The sequence below is a fragment of the Mobula hypostoma genome, chromosome 1 (genome assembly GCF_963921235.1).
Source record: "Mobula hypostoma chromosome 1, sMobHyp1.1, whole genome shotgun sequence".
NCBI classification, from domain to species: domain Eukaryota; kingdom Metazoa; phylum Chordata; class Chondrichthyes; order Myliobatiformes; family Myliobatidae; genus Mobula; species Mobula hypostoma.
Genome location: NC_086097.1, coordinates 217,941,289 through 217,955,410, shown reverse-complemented (window position 1 = coordinate 217,955,410; position 14,122 = coordinate 217,941,289). Strand labels below are relative to the sequence as shown.

General features: G+C 39.0%; 1 protein-coding gene across 7 annotated transcripts in view; it reads right to left on the bottom strand.

Annotated features, from left to right (window-relative positions):
* The window catches only part of LOC134355019 (centrosome and spindle pole-associated protein 1), a 187,202-nt gene that overhangs the window by 138,271 nt on the left and 34,809 nt on the right, over positions 1–14,122 (bottom strand). For all 7 annotated transcript variants that reach the window (XM_063064662.1, XM_063064671.1, XM_063064680.1 and 4 more), the window contains 2 exons: positions 5,930–6,028; positions 3,152–3,345 (listed from right to left, as the gene is read on the bottom strand). In XM_063064662.1, coding sequence (XP_062920732.1) covers positions 3,152–3,345; positions 5,930–6,028 — 293 coding nt within the window. The remainder of the gene's footprint in view (positions 1–3,151; positions 3,346–5,929; positions 6,029–14,122) is intronic.

The window sequence follows — 14,122 nt, the reverse complement described above, 5'->3', positions numbered from 1 at the left end:
ACAGGGAAAAATGTGAACTTGCTGAACAAGAAATTAAGTACATGTTAGAGAATGATATTATTAGACATTCTAATTCGAATTGGAGTTCACTGTGTGTTATGGTGCCTAAGCCAAATAATAGTATTAGGTTTTGTACGGATTACAGAAAGGTGAATGCTGTGACAAAGACCGATGCATATCCAATCCCTAGAGTAGATGATTGTGTGGATAAAGATAGAAAGGCCAAATTCCTTACAAAAATTGATTTGTTAAAAGGTTATTGGTGTGTTCCATTGACGGATAGAGGTAGAGAGATTTCAGCATTTGTAACCCCATCTGGATTATATGAATATAATGTTCTTCCATTTGGGATGAAGAATGCACCAAGTACTTTTCAGAGGATGATTAATGGCGTGATTCAGGGATTAAAAGATACAGATGCCTATATTGATGATTTGGTTACAGGGAATAATACGTGGAAAGCACATATTACGGTGGTGGAGAAATTATTTGAGAGACTTTCAAAAGCTGACTTAACTATTAAGTTAGCTAACAGTGAATTTGGTCATGCCACTGTGACCGTGAAGGAAAAGGGTTAAGGAAATTAGACTCTAATTTAATAACACAGTTTAATATTACAGGAATACAATATTTTGATCACTCATATTAAGGGTAAAGATAATGTGATTGCTGATTGCTTGTCTAGATGTTAAATGTATAATGAAAATTTGTTTTTTTTTGGAGTGATATTTTAACATTTGTAACACTCCTACTGTACATTAGTTTGTAAAAGGCTGAAAGATAAGATTGTATGTATTGTGTATTTTGTAAATTTTATATATTTGTTGTTTTTTGTATAAAATTGTTAAAATTTTGTTCTTCAAGAGACCAAAATTTTTTTTTTGAAGGGAGGTGTTACATGCTCAAGGAGATCTGGTTTTTTTGTGAGAATGATGTAATGGTCTTTTGGAGGTCACCTGATGTGATTTTCCTGCCGACATGAAGTCACGTGATGACATGTGCCCCATGACTATATAAGGGTCGACCCAGGTGACTCAGTTGGCTTTTGAGTTTGTAGATTTCCAGGTAGAACGTGCTGTATCTCCATTTCTGTTGTGTGTTTGTTTTTGTGACGCAGTTTCATTTTTAAAACAGTTGTGCGTTCAGTTGCAAAATACCATATTATTTGGACAAGAAATTTTTGCTGGATGTGTTGATTTACTCAATTCCAACATTCGAAGGGAGAATGAAGAATTCATCAAAGTGCAGGATCGAAGGATCGAGAGAAGTCGGCATCATTTGGCAATTAAATAAAGGATCGACCTTATTGAGTCTTTGTTGGAGTAGCAACCTGCATCGAGATAACTCTTGCCAAAGGAGCAACGAGTTCATGCAAAGGTGTGCTCTCTCTCTCTCAAGGAAGGTCAGTCGATTTAAACTGTTTATTTTCGGCATCGTGAATCCTGTGGACAGAACCAGCAGTAAAGGTGCGTCTGTGAAGAAATCCTTCTCTAGAGAAGTCTCTCTCAATTGAACGTGTAAATCTGTTCGAAGTTATCACTTTAAGAACTATATCTGACTGTATCGCTTTAAGAACTGTTTTCACATTTAACGCTTTAACAACCAGAGCCGAGTGGTGAGTTGGTGAACGGCTGCATATCTGTTAACTTCCGGTTAAAGCTTTCGTTTGTTTTTTTCCCCCTTATCGTTTATCGGTGTTTAATAAATGTTTGGTTATTTTTATATAACCTGTCTCGATTGATATTCATTGTTGCCAGTTACGTAACAGTTTTGAAATCTAAAATTTGCTCTTTTCTACTGACACACACTAATGCAGAAGATAAAAACAATCCAAAAGAAAATTTATAAGAAATCTACGGTGCCTAAGATTTTTGCACAGTCCTGTATGTCAGTGATATTTAATCCGATTTTGATATTCAAAATTACACTTCCTAATTAGAACTGAATATTACAGCAATTATTCTTTAACCTGATCAGTTAAAGCGATTTAACTGTTGTTTTGTTTGCATAGGTTACAGATCCCCTTGTAAAATTAATAACCTTACTCAATTTCCTATAACTGTGAAAGTCAACAAATGTTGAGGGCAACACAAGTATAAAAAATAGTAAATAATATGCTACAAAACCTGGGCTATGATAATTGAAAAAGAAAAGGGGCAAGATTTAAAATGGCAAATGAATCATCATTGAGGCCTGGATTCAGTAATTACCTATCCTCTTACCATTTGGTCTTGACTCCTCATGAATAAAATTACAAAAGCTAAAATTACAAAAATATTCAGTTTGCAATGAAAAAGGGTAAAGGTGAGAAAGCATCAATAAGGAGAGATTGTAATAGAGTAATTCATTCTCCACTTTCCACTCAGTTGCATCTTCCTTCTCATTCTTTTCTCCACTATACCTTCCCCTACCTCTTAAACAATTCCACAGCAGGATTGTTAACATTCCCACCTCCACAGGTGCTGCCCAGTTTGTCAAGTTTTCCTACTTCACGAACTAATCACAGATAAGAAATTTGAACGTTTGATGGCAGCCAGTTTGCAAACTGCCCTTTAAAAAGCAGAAACCTGATTAAATCCAATTCAAACATGTTGGAAATCTTTAATAGAAATGATTAATTCTACCCCACCAAAATAAATCCCAAAAAATAGGCAAATGATCAAGACCAAGTGAAGTGATTTTGAATTGCCCCAAAGTTCTCTCGTTACAGAAAGTAACTATTTATTTTTAATATAACTAAAAATTGTTTAACCAGGTGACTATGGCAGGATGACAGTTATAACTGAAAGTAAAAGCTGGCTTAAAATCTTTCTTCATTCAAGATACTAAAATGTCTGATTAAATCTAATGAGCAAACATCAAAAAGCAGAACAGCCTATCAAAGTGTTCATTCCTTGAAACCAATGGAAATACCACAAATGAAATCTGACTTGATGGAAAGGAAATGACTTTCAAAGCTAATGATTCTATTTGAACAGATATAAATCTAAAATTTGTTATTTTAAATAAACCATTCATACAAGTCCTTTTAAAGATGATTTTAAATGAAGTATTTTCAACAAAACCATACATCAAAATTACCAAAATGTGTTCAATAATCAATACATCTCATTATTAATTTAGTCTACACATGCTTTATCAATATTATTACCTTCGATGACCAACCTCAGGATCATCAGAACTGCGATATCTATCCTCTTCCTGACGCTTTTTATTCAACAACTTTTCATAGGCCTCCATTGTACGTGAATCATTCTTATAAGAAACAGATTCATGTGGTTGTTGACCAGATCTTAAACGACGTGCAGCCTGAAATCCGGATTCATCCGAAGGATCGATATTTTCCTTATAGTATTAGTTATAATTTTAAAAGGAATTAGTTAGTATCCAAATAAATATTACACGTAGCTGTAAAAGTTAAAAATGCTCTTATAAAACATATTACAATTAAATGTATTTTCTATCTTTGGATATAAATAATGACAATAAGTAAGCATTTTTTTTCCAAACATTAACATTAAATAAAACTGGCAGACAAAACACAAATGAAAAACAGATATGATGGATGGTAAGTAAGATAGAATTCAAACACAGGCATTAACAGCTTTCATTCCAACAACATTTTCAGTAAAGGAACTATAAAATATACCGTATATTCTGGAGTATAAGCCAACCCAGAGTACAAGCCCACCCCCTATTTTTAAGGCTAAAGAAGTGCCTTTTTCATGTTACGTTTGTATAAGCCGACCCCTTTTGTAGAGGTTTTTGATTTAACCAAAAAAGATCACAAGATCTCACATGCTGGTACTCAGCTTTGCTGGATCCAGAACCTGGAAATTTTGTGAACCAGTACCTGCTAAGAAAACAGGCCTACACATTGTAGAGCGTTATAAGCCAATACTTAATAAATAAATCAGGGAGGGAAATTTTGGATTAGGTCTCCAATGGTAAAGAATCCTCTGGAATGTAACCCCCATGAAACCATTTAGCGCCCATCGTAATCTCATTAAAATATAACACTGGGTGGCAGGATCAGTACGTGTACTCAGTATTGAGTTTGCAACCACCACGATACAAAAGATTAAAACGAATGCGATATGATGCTGGCTTCAAGCTGAAGCTTGTTGATTTTGCTAAAGGAACGAATAATTCTGCAGCTGTTAAGAAGTTTAGTGTAAATGAGAAACAAGTGAGAGAGTGGAGAAAGGCAGAGGACATGCTGAGGGAAATGCCAAAGATGAAATGTGCAAGCTGCAGGAAAACATGCATGTGGCCAGAACTGGAAGAAAAAGTTTTAGAGTGGGTGAATCACCAGCGATTGTCTAGATACATCGTTTCAGAGAAATGATTCAAGTTCAAGCGTTGAAATGGGACGAAAAACACCAAGAGGTCAGCGAAAATTTCAAAGCTACACAAAGTTGGTGCACCCGATTTATGAACAGACGTGATCTTGTGTTGAGACAAGAAACAAAGATTGCTCAGAAAATTCCTGTGGGGTGTTGTTGTTTAGGTCTAAAAACGCTGCTGGTTAGATGAAGCGGGTTGCTTGAAGTGGGTTAAAGAGGTGTGGCGTCGACATCCCAAAGGCTTTGGGAAGGAAAAGTCGCTACTTGTCTGGGACATGTTCAAAGCGCACTTGTCAGGTGAGACAAAAGCAGCATTGAAAGCTGAAAAAACGGACACTGCAGTCATCCCCGGTGGTTTGATGTCCGTGCTCCAGCCACTAGATGTGAGTTTAAATAAACCATTCAAAGAATTTGTGCGTCAACAGTGGAACAAATTTGACTCAAAAACAGCCGATAAATATGAACTGTCTTCCGTGTATTCGTTTTTCCAAAATTGGCACCCTCTGTATAAGCCGACCCCTTAATTTTAGGACCAAAATTTAGGGCCAAATTCTTGGCTTATACACCGGAATTTACGGTAATACAGAACACAAATGAAAAACAGATATGAGGGGTGGTAAGTAAGATAGAAGCATTATATGGAATTCAAACAGAGGCATTGACAGCTTGCATTCAAACAACATTTTCAGTAAAGAAACTATAATATATAATACAATTAAAAGCTCTATGCTCAATTATATAAAACATTAGTAGTAAATCTCTGACTTCTAGACTGAAGGGAGTTCATTGTTGCTCTCTTTGGCATTAAAAGCACATGGATTTAGTATACAGGGTATAATTAAAAGTTTACATATAACAACAAGCAACTAAAACTTTAACAGTAAGCAGTGCAGTAGCCAATCTCAAAAGGACAGAGTCATAATGGTTAATTAGGCAAGTCAAATTTAATACACAAAAATGAGAAGAGATGCAGTGTGAAAGATAAAATGATAAACAAGGTAAATAGTGTAATTTTAAAGAGGGTGAAGTGGAGACTATTAATTCATAGGCTCAAAACTCTGAAGGCGGAGTGTCCTGACTTCAATTCTGATAACCATAATAACCCTAATGAAGAAGGTTTAAATTCTTGGAAAAAGTCCAGAAGAAATTTATGACACCACCACCCAAAATAGAGAATTTGAGTTCTAATAGAAATTAGGATTAAGATTAGAAAAACTGAGATCATTCTTTTTAAAACAAAGGTGGTAATGGGAATATTTGATAGAAACATTTACTGGGGGAATATGGTCTTACAGTAAAGGCAGCAACTAATTATGATTTGAAATCCAATACCTGAAAGGGATATTCAGGCAGATTTAATTGTAAGCTTCAAAAAGGGAATTTGCATTGCATTAGGTGAGAGGAAGGTAGTAAGATTTACTTGGATCTTTCATTTACAGAACTAACACAGGTACAAAGGGCAGAACAGACTATAAGATTTTTAAAACATAATTTAGTTAGGACAGCATTAACTATATTTTTGATTTGATGTTAATACTGCTTTATTATGAGTACTACTTTCATTTCAAAACAAAAAATGTCACCTTTGGAATCCATCTGCCATCTCTTCTTAATTGCTCATATTTATCTTGTTCTCTTAATAATTCATTGTATTCTTGGTTTCTTTCTATTCTCAATCTGTCCTGAAATTAATGACAAACTGCATATTATTGCAACAGAGTAATGTATAACAAGCAATATAAATTGAAACTGCAATTTCAGAATCAGCATTTCATAGTCACAGGTAAGTTAGGGACATAAAAAAATCAGATCAGTTCAGTATAATAAAAGGGAATAATACTTGAAAAAGCCTTTGTATGGCTACATATAAAATATGTCCTATGTTAGACCTCTGGAAATAGAAATTGAGAAGATTTAGAATAAGGGAACCATAGTGATAGCTAGGTCCTGGTGATCTAACAGAAAAGGTCCCAGGAATGAATGACCTCTACAAAGAGTAGAATTTCTCCATTTATGAAATTGAGAAAATGAAACCAAGTTGATTCTACTTAATTGAATTAAATATTTCTACTAAAATAATTCTTAAAAAACTAGGAATGTCAACATAAAATAAAAAAAATTCATGAAGTGACCATTTCATAGTCATGAATCTCTAAATTATGAAATAAAAAGTAGTTTCCATGTGACTATTTATCTGCTATATTCAGTTTTGGATCCCCACCCAGAATTTTATACACGTTAAAACTCACATAAACACTTCATAATTCTAAACCCTGAATTGTCTAATAGTTGTCCAATTAAATATTAGGACTCCCACCATATCTTCCTATTGCTTCTACTGTTAAGTTACTGGACCAAGTCATACAAAGTTTGTATTAAGTCACAGGGTTGGAGCAGAAGTGTGAAAAATAGTAATTTAGGTATTTTCACTTTCTTCTCCAGGCCATGCTTTGGTATTAACATTAGGAGATACACTCAGTGGCCACTTTATTAGGTACAGCTTTACACTTGTTCATAAATACAAATATCAAGTCAGCCAATCATGTGGCAGCAACTCAATGCAATACAGCATGCAGACATAGTCAAGAGGTTCAGTTGTTGTTCAGACCAAGTGTCAGAATGGGGAAGAAGTGTAATCTACGTGGCTTTGACCATAGAATGATTGTTGGTGCCAGATGGGGTGGTTTGTGTTTCTCAGAAACTGCTGATCTTCTGTGATTTTCACACACAACGGCCTCTAGTTTAGAGAATGGTGCGAGAAACAAAAAGCACCCAGTGAGCTGTAGTTCTGTGGACAAAACGACTTTGTTAATGAGAGAGGTCAGAGTTGAATGGCCAGACTCGTTCAAGCTGACAAGAAGGTGACAGTAACTCAGTACCACAGTGGTGTGCAGAAGAGCATCTCTGAATGCACAACACACCCCAAACTATGAAGTGGACGGGCTACAGCAGCAGATGACCACGAATAGTACCAGGTTACACATACAGTATATGCTGTGATAAGATCCAAGTCTGCACAACCTCTCTAGAGCAGTTAATTGTTACAAATTCCATAGACAATTTATCTAGAAACTATTATTATACAAGCAGAAATTTCTTATTATTAAATAACATGATGGCAATGGAGAAGTGCTCTATAGTGTTCATCGTAAATTTGGCTCCCTGGAAACTGAAGCCGAGTTATGCCATTTATTACTATTGTCTCAGAGCTAATTCCACTCCATTACCAGGTTTGACTGCTTGCTTCAGTGGAGCATTCTCAAATTGTAACTCAGCTCACTTGGGTGACTAAACCCTCTTGCATATCTTTGCTATTCCTAGACTTAACTATTCCAATACTCTCCTAGCAGGCCTCCCATCTTTCATAAGTTTGCTTGGACAAACTTCTGCTGCTTTTTTCATAATCCTTCCATCTCATTGTGATCTATATTGGCTCCTGTTCCAATAACAATTCAATTAAAAATTTGCATTTTTATTTTCAAATACTTTAAAATGGACTATTTTAAACATCCTGGAAATGAAATATGCTGGATAGAGCAGGTGAGATAAGACCACAGGCTTGAAATAGCATCATAACTTTTCAAATCTGGCCAACAATAACTGATTCAATGTTGTGAAAATGCATGTGTAGGGCATGCCTAGTGGATAACTTTGTTTGTTCCTATCACTCCCAACCTAATTGTTTGTGACCAAGCTTACCTTATTCTCAACAATGCACTTAATCTTCAATCTACAACCCAACTGACTTCCACTGCCAGTTTTACACAGAACAGTACAGCAAGGGCCCATCAGCACATGATATTGTACCAACCTATATAAACATACCCCATGGTCCAGCTAATCTTTCCCTTGTACACAGTCCATCTCCCTCCATTTTTCTTACATCTGTTTGTCTATCCAACAGTCTTTTAAATATCCCTATTGTATCAGCCTCTACCACCACTCCCGCAGTGCATTCCAGGCACCAACCACTTTCTGTAGAGAGAGAAAAAACTACCACTGGGGCCCACCTCCCCTAAACATTGCTCCACTCACCCTAAACAGATGATCTCGAGTATTACCCATTGACACCCTGGGAAAAAGTTGCTGGCTATCCATTCTACCAATGCTTCTCATAATCTTATACACCTCTATCAAATGCCATTGATACTCTGTTGTTTCAAAGAGAAAAGCCTGAACTCGCTCAGACATTACTCATAAGACATGTCCTCTAATCAAGGAAGCATCCTGGTAAATCTCCTCTGCATCTTTCCTATAATGATGCAACCAGAACTGAACACAATACTGAGAATTTTAGAGCTGCAACATTACCTCACAGCTTTTGAACTCACTCACCCAACCAAGAAAGGCCAGGACACTATATGCATTCTGAAACACTCTATCAACTTACACGGAAACTATGGATTTGGACTTCAAGATCCCTCTGTTCCTCCACATTGCTAAGAATCTTGCCACTAACTTTATACTCCACTTTTAATTTCAATTTTCAGGTCAGGTCAGGGCCTTGCCTTGCCACTGGTGCCACGTAGCCCAGTACTACCTGTCTCGGGTCAGGTTGTCGGTGACTCAACCGGCACACCCCCTGGTGCACTTCGGTTAAACAGGGAGGAGGGTGTGTAGGCACCCAGCAGGACTAAAAACAAAACCTGTCAAAGGGCGGATGAATTCTTTGTGAGTCAACGGCTACCTGTCTGTGTGAGGAGTGGCGCGCCACACAGTCTTTCATTTCGTGCCTCGTAAGGCATTATGATGACAGACAACCCAAAAAACCCTATACTTCTAGAGCCGGGAGTGCTCAGCAACTCTGCGGAACGCCCAGACCCAGGCCGAGACAGGCAGTATAAAGTTGCAACCTCAAACCTCACGGGGAGAGTTCAGCCGACAAGAGGGCCGAGCGAACTGCGCCTCTTTTGCGTTGTAAGGTAAAAACGATCATCTCAGCCTTCAACGCAAACACCATCTGCCTCTTGCCTCGATGCACAGAGTTGGCATCACAGGCCAGCAGATACAAGATCTCCATCCTGGGGATCCAAGAACACCATCATGTAAACCCTGACGAAGAGATAAGGTTCAGAGGTAGAGGGGATGCATCTCATCACCTCGTCTGTATGGAGAGAGCTGACGGCGATGTCAGCACTAGGTGGAGTAGGGCTGATGTTGAACCACAAGGAGAAGGAGGCACTGAGGGGCGTAGTATCAGTTAATGACAGAACCCTTACTGCGGAATTTGACGGAAACCCGGCAACCTCTGTCACTCCCCACACAACTGCAGTGAGGAGAAGGAGGTGGAGGCCTTCTACAGTAAACTTCACAAAGCTGTCACTTCAATACCGGCACATAACTTCCTAGCTGTGTTCGGCGATTTTAAAGCCCAGGTCAGACTGGAAGACGTTCCATACTCATACCAAGACTTTACCAACAGAAATGGACAATATCTAGTTGATTTCATCCAGGGACACAGACTCATTGCCGCCAACACACAATTCAAGAAGCGAGCTGGTAAACTGTGGACATATGAAAACAGAGCCTCCATCTACAGGAAACGGCTCGATTGCATCCTCATAAGAACAAAATGGTGTAATTGTGTGATCAACACAGAAGCCTACAGCACCTTCAACTCAGTCAGTTCTGATCACAGAGTAGTCTCAATGCAAGTGATACAGAGCCTGCGGCAACCCAAAGCCACAGGTCCCAAGGAGAAGATAGACTGGAAGGTATTCTCCTCACAACCTGTTCTTCAAGCCCAGTACACAGTGGAGGTGAGAAATCACTTCAGCCCACTGGAAAGGGAGGAGGAAGAGACTACCACCGACCGCTATCAACGGCTCACAGATGCACACACAGATGCAACAAAGAGTTTGCCTACTGTGAAGCAAATCAAGAAGAGTCAGATCTCAAAACATCCTGACGTCATCTCAGCAAGAAACGTGGTCAATGCTTGTCATGCCGAACTTAGAAGGAGTGAAACAGAAGAGCTAAGAGACGAGTTCAAGACAGCAAAGAAGAATCTCTTTGCCACCTACGACCGACTGAAGGAAGAAGAACTAGCTGAGAGGATTACAGAGATAGAAGCTACTAATGAAGACATGCAGCATGGAGAAGCATGGCGCCTAGTCAATGAGATCAGTAGACGGAAGGAGTCCCCATTAGGTCAAATAAATGGTAAAACAGCAGAGGACCATGTCCTGACATGGTTTACTCACTTTAAGAACCTGCTGGGAAGCCCTTCAACGATCACAGAAGAAGAAGATGACATACCCACGATACTAATGCAAGTCGACATCAGTGATGGCCCATTCACTATTGGGGAACTGAAGAAATATGCACTCAAACAGGGCAGGAGCACTGGACCAGATGGGATACCACCAGATGTCCTGAAGAACTGCGACCTGGATGACATCTTGCTGGATATATCTAATACGGCATTGACGAAACAACAGTGGTCACTCAAACATTATCCCAATCCCCAAGTCTGGATCCCTCACAAAGACAGATAACTACCGCAGCATCAGCTTGACCTGCATCTTAGCAAAGTTATACAATCGGATGATCTTGAACAGGATTTGCACCGCCATTGACCCTAAGCTAAGATTCAATCAGAATGGTTTTCGGAGAAGTGCACAACAGTAATGCAAATACTTGCTCTCCATAGGATTATTGAGGAAGTCAAGAAGAACAACCTACCAGCCCTGCTTACTTACATCGACTTTCGCAAAGCTTTTAACTCCATTCACCGAGGTAAAATGCTGAAGATCCTGAAAGCTTACAGAGTGCCAGACCATCTACTGAGAGCAATAGAGTCCCGCTATACCAAAACCATGGCGAAAGTTGTATCACCAGACGGAGAAACAGCAATGTTCGAGCTCCTAGCTGGTGTGCCGCAAGGAGACACTCTGGCACCCTACATCTTTATAATTGTCCTTGATTACGCTCTACGTCAAGCTACCAAAGATCATGACAAGCTTGGTTTTACCATAAAAACAGGGAGAACCAAAAGGGTCAGACCAGTTACACTCACAGATCTCGATTCTGCAGATGACATAGTCCTGCTCTCTGACCAGATGGAGGAAGCACAGCAGCTACTGACAAAAGTGGAAATTGAATGCAATAAAGTTGGACTTCACCTAAACGCTAAAAAGACAGAGTACATGGCGTTTAACTGCGACGAAGGTACTCTCAAGACCGTAGAGAATGATACCATTAAGAAAGTCTTTGACTACAAGTACCTCGGGTCAAGAATGATGAGCTTGGAGAAGGACATAAAGATACAGAAGGCGCTGGCATGGAGGGCTATGAACGACATGAAGGAAATCTGGAAATCAAACCTGACCAGAGGGCTTAAAAGGAGGATTTTCATAGCAGTCATAGAGTCTATTTTCACGTACGGACGCGAGACGTGGACACTCACCAAGATGATGCGAAAGTCTCTAGATGGTTGCTATACACAAATGCTCTGGATTGCTCTTGATGTGTGTTGGCAATAGCAAACGACAAATGTTGAGCTCTACAACAACCTACCAATGTTCTCTACTAAAATCGAGGTGAGAAGACTGTAACTAGCGGGGCACTGTCTACGCCACCCTGAGCTACCTGCCAGCCTAGTCATCATATGGGAGCCCAAGCACGGAAGAATGAACCCTGGGCGCCCTCCCAAGACCATGGTCAACCCGCTCCTAGAAAACAGTGGCGCGGCTAATGTAGATGAACTGAACACACTGATGAGGGAGAGGGAAAAGTGGAGAGTCTGTCATCGTGCCCAACACCGGCCCCCTAGGCCTGAGTCGACATAGTAGTAGTAGTTTAATTTCAATCTTCCAAATTGTACAACTTCACACTTTACAAGATTGAGCTCCATCTGCCATTTCTCCACTCAACTCTGCATTATGTCTTTATCTATTTAACTGTTGACAACCCTCTACACTATCCACAAAACCTACAAGCTTTGTGTTATCTATAAACTTACTAAAACACCCCTCCACTTCCTCATCCAAGTCATTTATAAAAATCACAAGAAGCAGGGGTCATATTGAAATCACTTTGGAGGACAGGCCTTCACATATGTTAGGCCTGTACTATGAAACAAGATGCTCTGGATTTTGAGAGAGACAGAATCTTGTACCTTGAGGCCTCGTGTAAAAAAAGTCCTAGAAACACTGCTACATTAACATACTTTTTAAGGTGTCAGACTATTTCTACTCTACAAATACAGTGGATTCTGTTAATGGGCCATCATCTTATCGAGGCAGCTGCTTACTTGGGACAACTCTTAAAGAACAAAAACTGATCGAGAAAATTGCTGGGATTCCCCTCCCCTCGTCTATTTGGGAAAAATGGTACATGCCACTTAATTAGGACAGGAGACTGTTGCCAAACAGTTTCCAACTAGCACCAGTCATGCTTAGAGCAAAGAGTTTTGAATAGTGTCAGTTTCATGTGTCTATGCTCAAAAAGCAGTGAATTTTCAGTCACTAATAGTTGGCGAGTAATAAACAGTAAGACAATTTAGAAATGTTTTGCTCACTGCCGCTTGGAGATGCCAGAAACAGCCTGGAGGGAAATGATCTCACTATTTCAACAAGTTAGGAACTACAAAGAATTTGAAGGTGTCGACAATCATCTTGAATGTTACAATGAAAATGAAGATTTAGAGGATGTAATCATTGAAAGCACTGTTCCAATCTGCACGAAGTGTCTGCACTGATTTTGCTCACTTATAATCAGTCAAAAGAATATGTCAGCATACACAGAATAAATTTCTCCATTGATAATTATTAAGAACCAATGCAGTTATACAGTGCTGTAGTATTTTTGGTAGTGTTCTAATATGTTGCAACACCACTTAAATACAGAATTTAATACTCAGTTAAACGGTGCATAGCTTGCTTTTTTTTAAAAATACCTTTTTTAAAATATTTCCATGAAACCAGCTAACTGGGACAGCTGCTTAATTGGGACAAATGTACTGGTCCCAATGTGCCCAAAGAAATCAGAATCCACTGCACTTACAGATCTAATTTCAGCAATGCAGTCAAAGCAATAAGCTTAAAAAAAATTAGCTTTATTTGTCACATTGAAATATACAGTGAAATGCATTGTTTCTGTCAAATCAAATCAGCAAGTATTGTACTGAGCAGCCTGCAAGTGTCGCCATACTTCCAGCACTAACATAGTTTACTTATACATCCTTTGGAATGGGGGAGGAAAGCCACAGGTCACAGAGAGAATGTGCAAACTCCTTACAAACAGCAGCAGAAAGTCGAGCCCCTATCTTACAGTGGCACTGTAAAGCAAACCCACTAACCACTATACTTGTAGTACATACTCCAGTGCTATAGCCATAAATTAGAGAGGCAGAACATAAATCATAAGACATTGTACTTTGTGACGAGTGAAAAGTGGAATCTATGGCAAGTGCATCTGCCATGAGTGCTTGTAGCTCAATGAAACTCAGCTCAGAGATAGTGATAGTGAGTTGGAGTCTGGGATGTGGACATCGCAATGTGTCGGGATGGGAGAATATTACCGGGACACATTTCTTCAGGACAAATGTACATCCTTTAAACTGGTCAGTTAAGTGAGAAAGAATCGAGTTAGGTATAGGGCTCCAGTACACAGCAATGCTGGTCAGAGTCTCAGCCCTTGTACCTGATATCAGGTATGAAGTTTTCAGCCTGCAAAGATTGTAGAATGGAAAAATAAAACACACAAAGCACCTTGGACTGAAAAAAGAGTGGTAAAGAGGACGTGTTATTAGGAGACATTGCTTAGAATAGCTG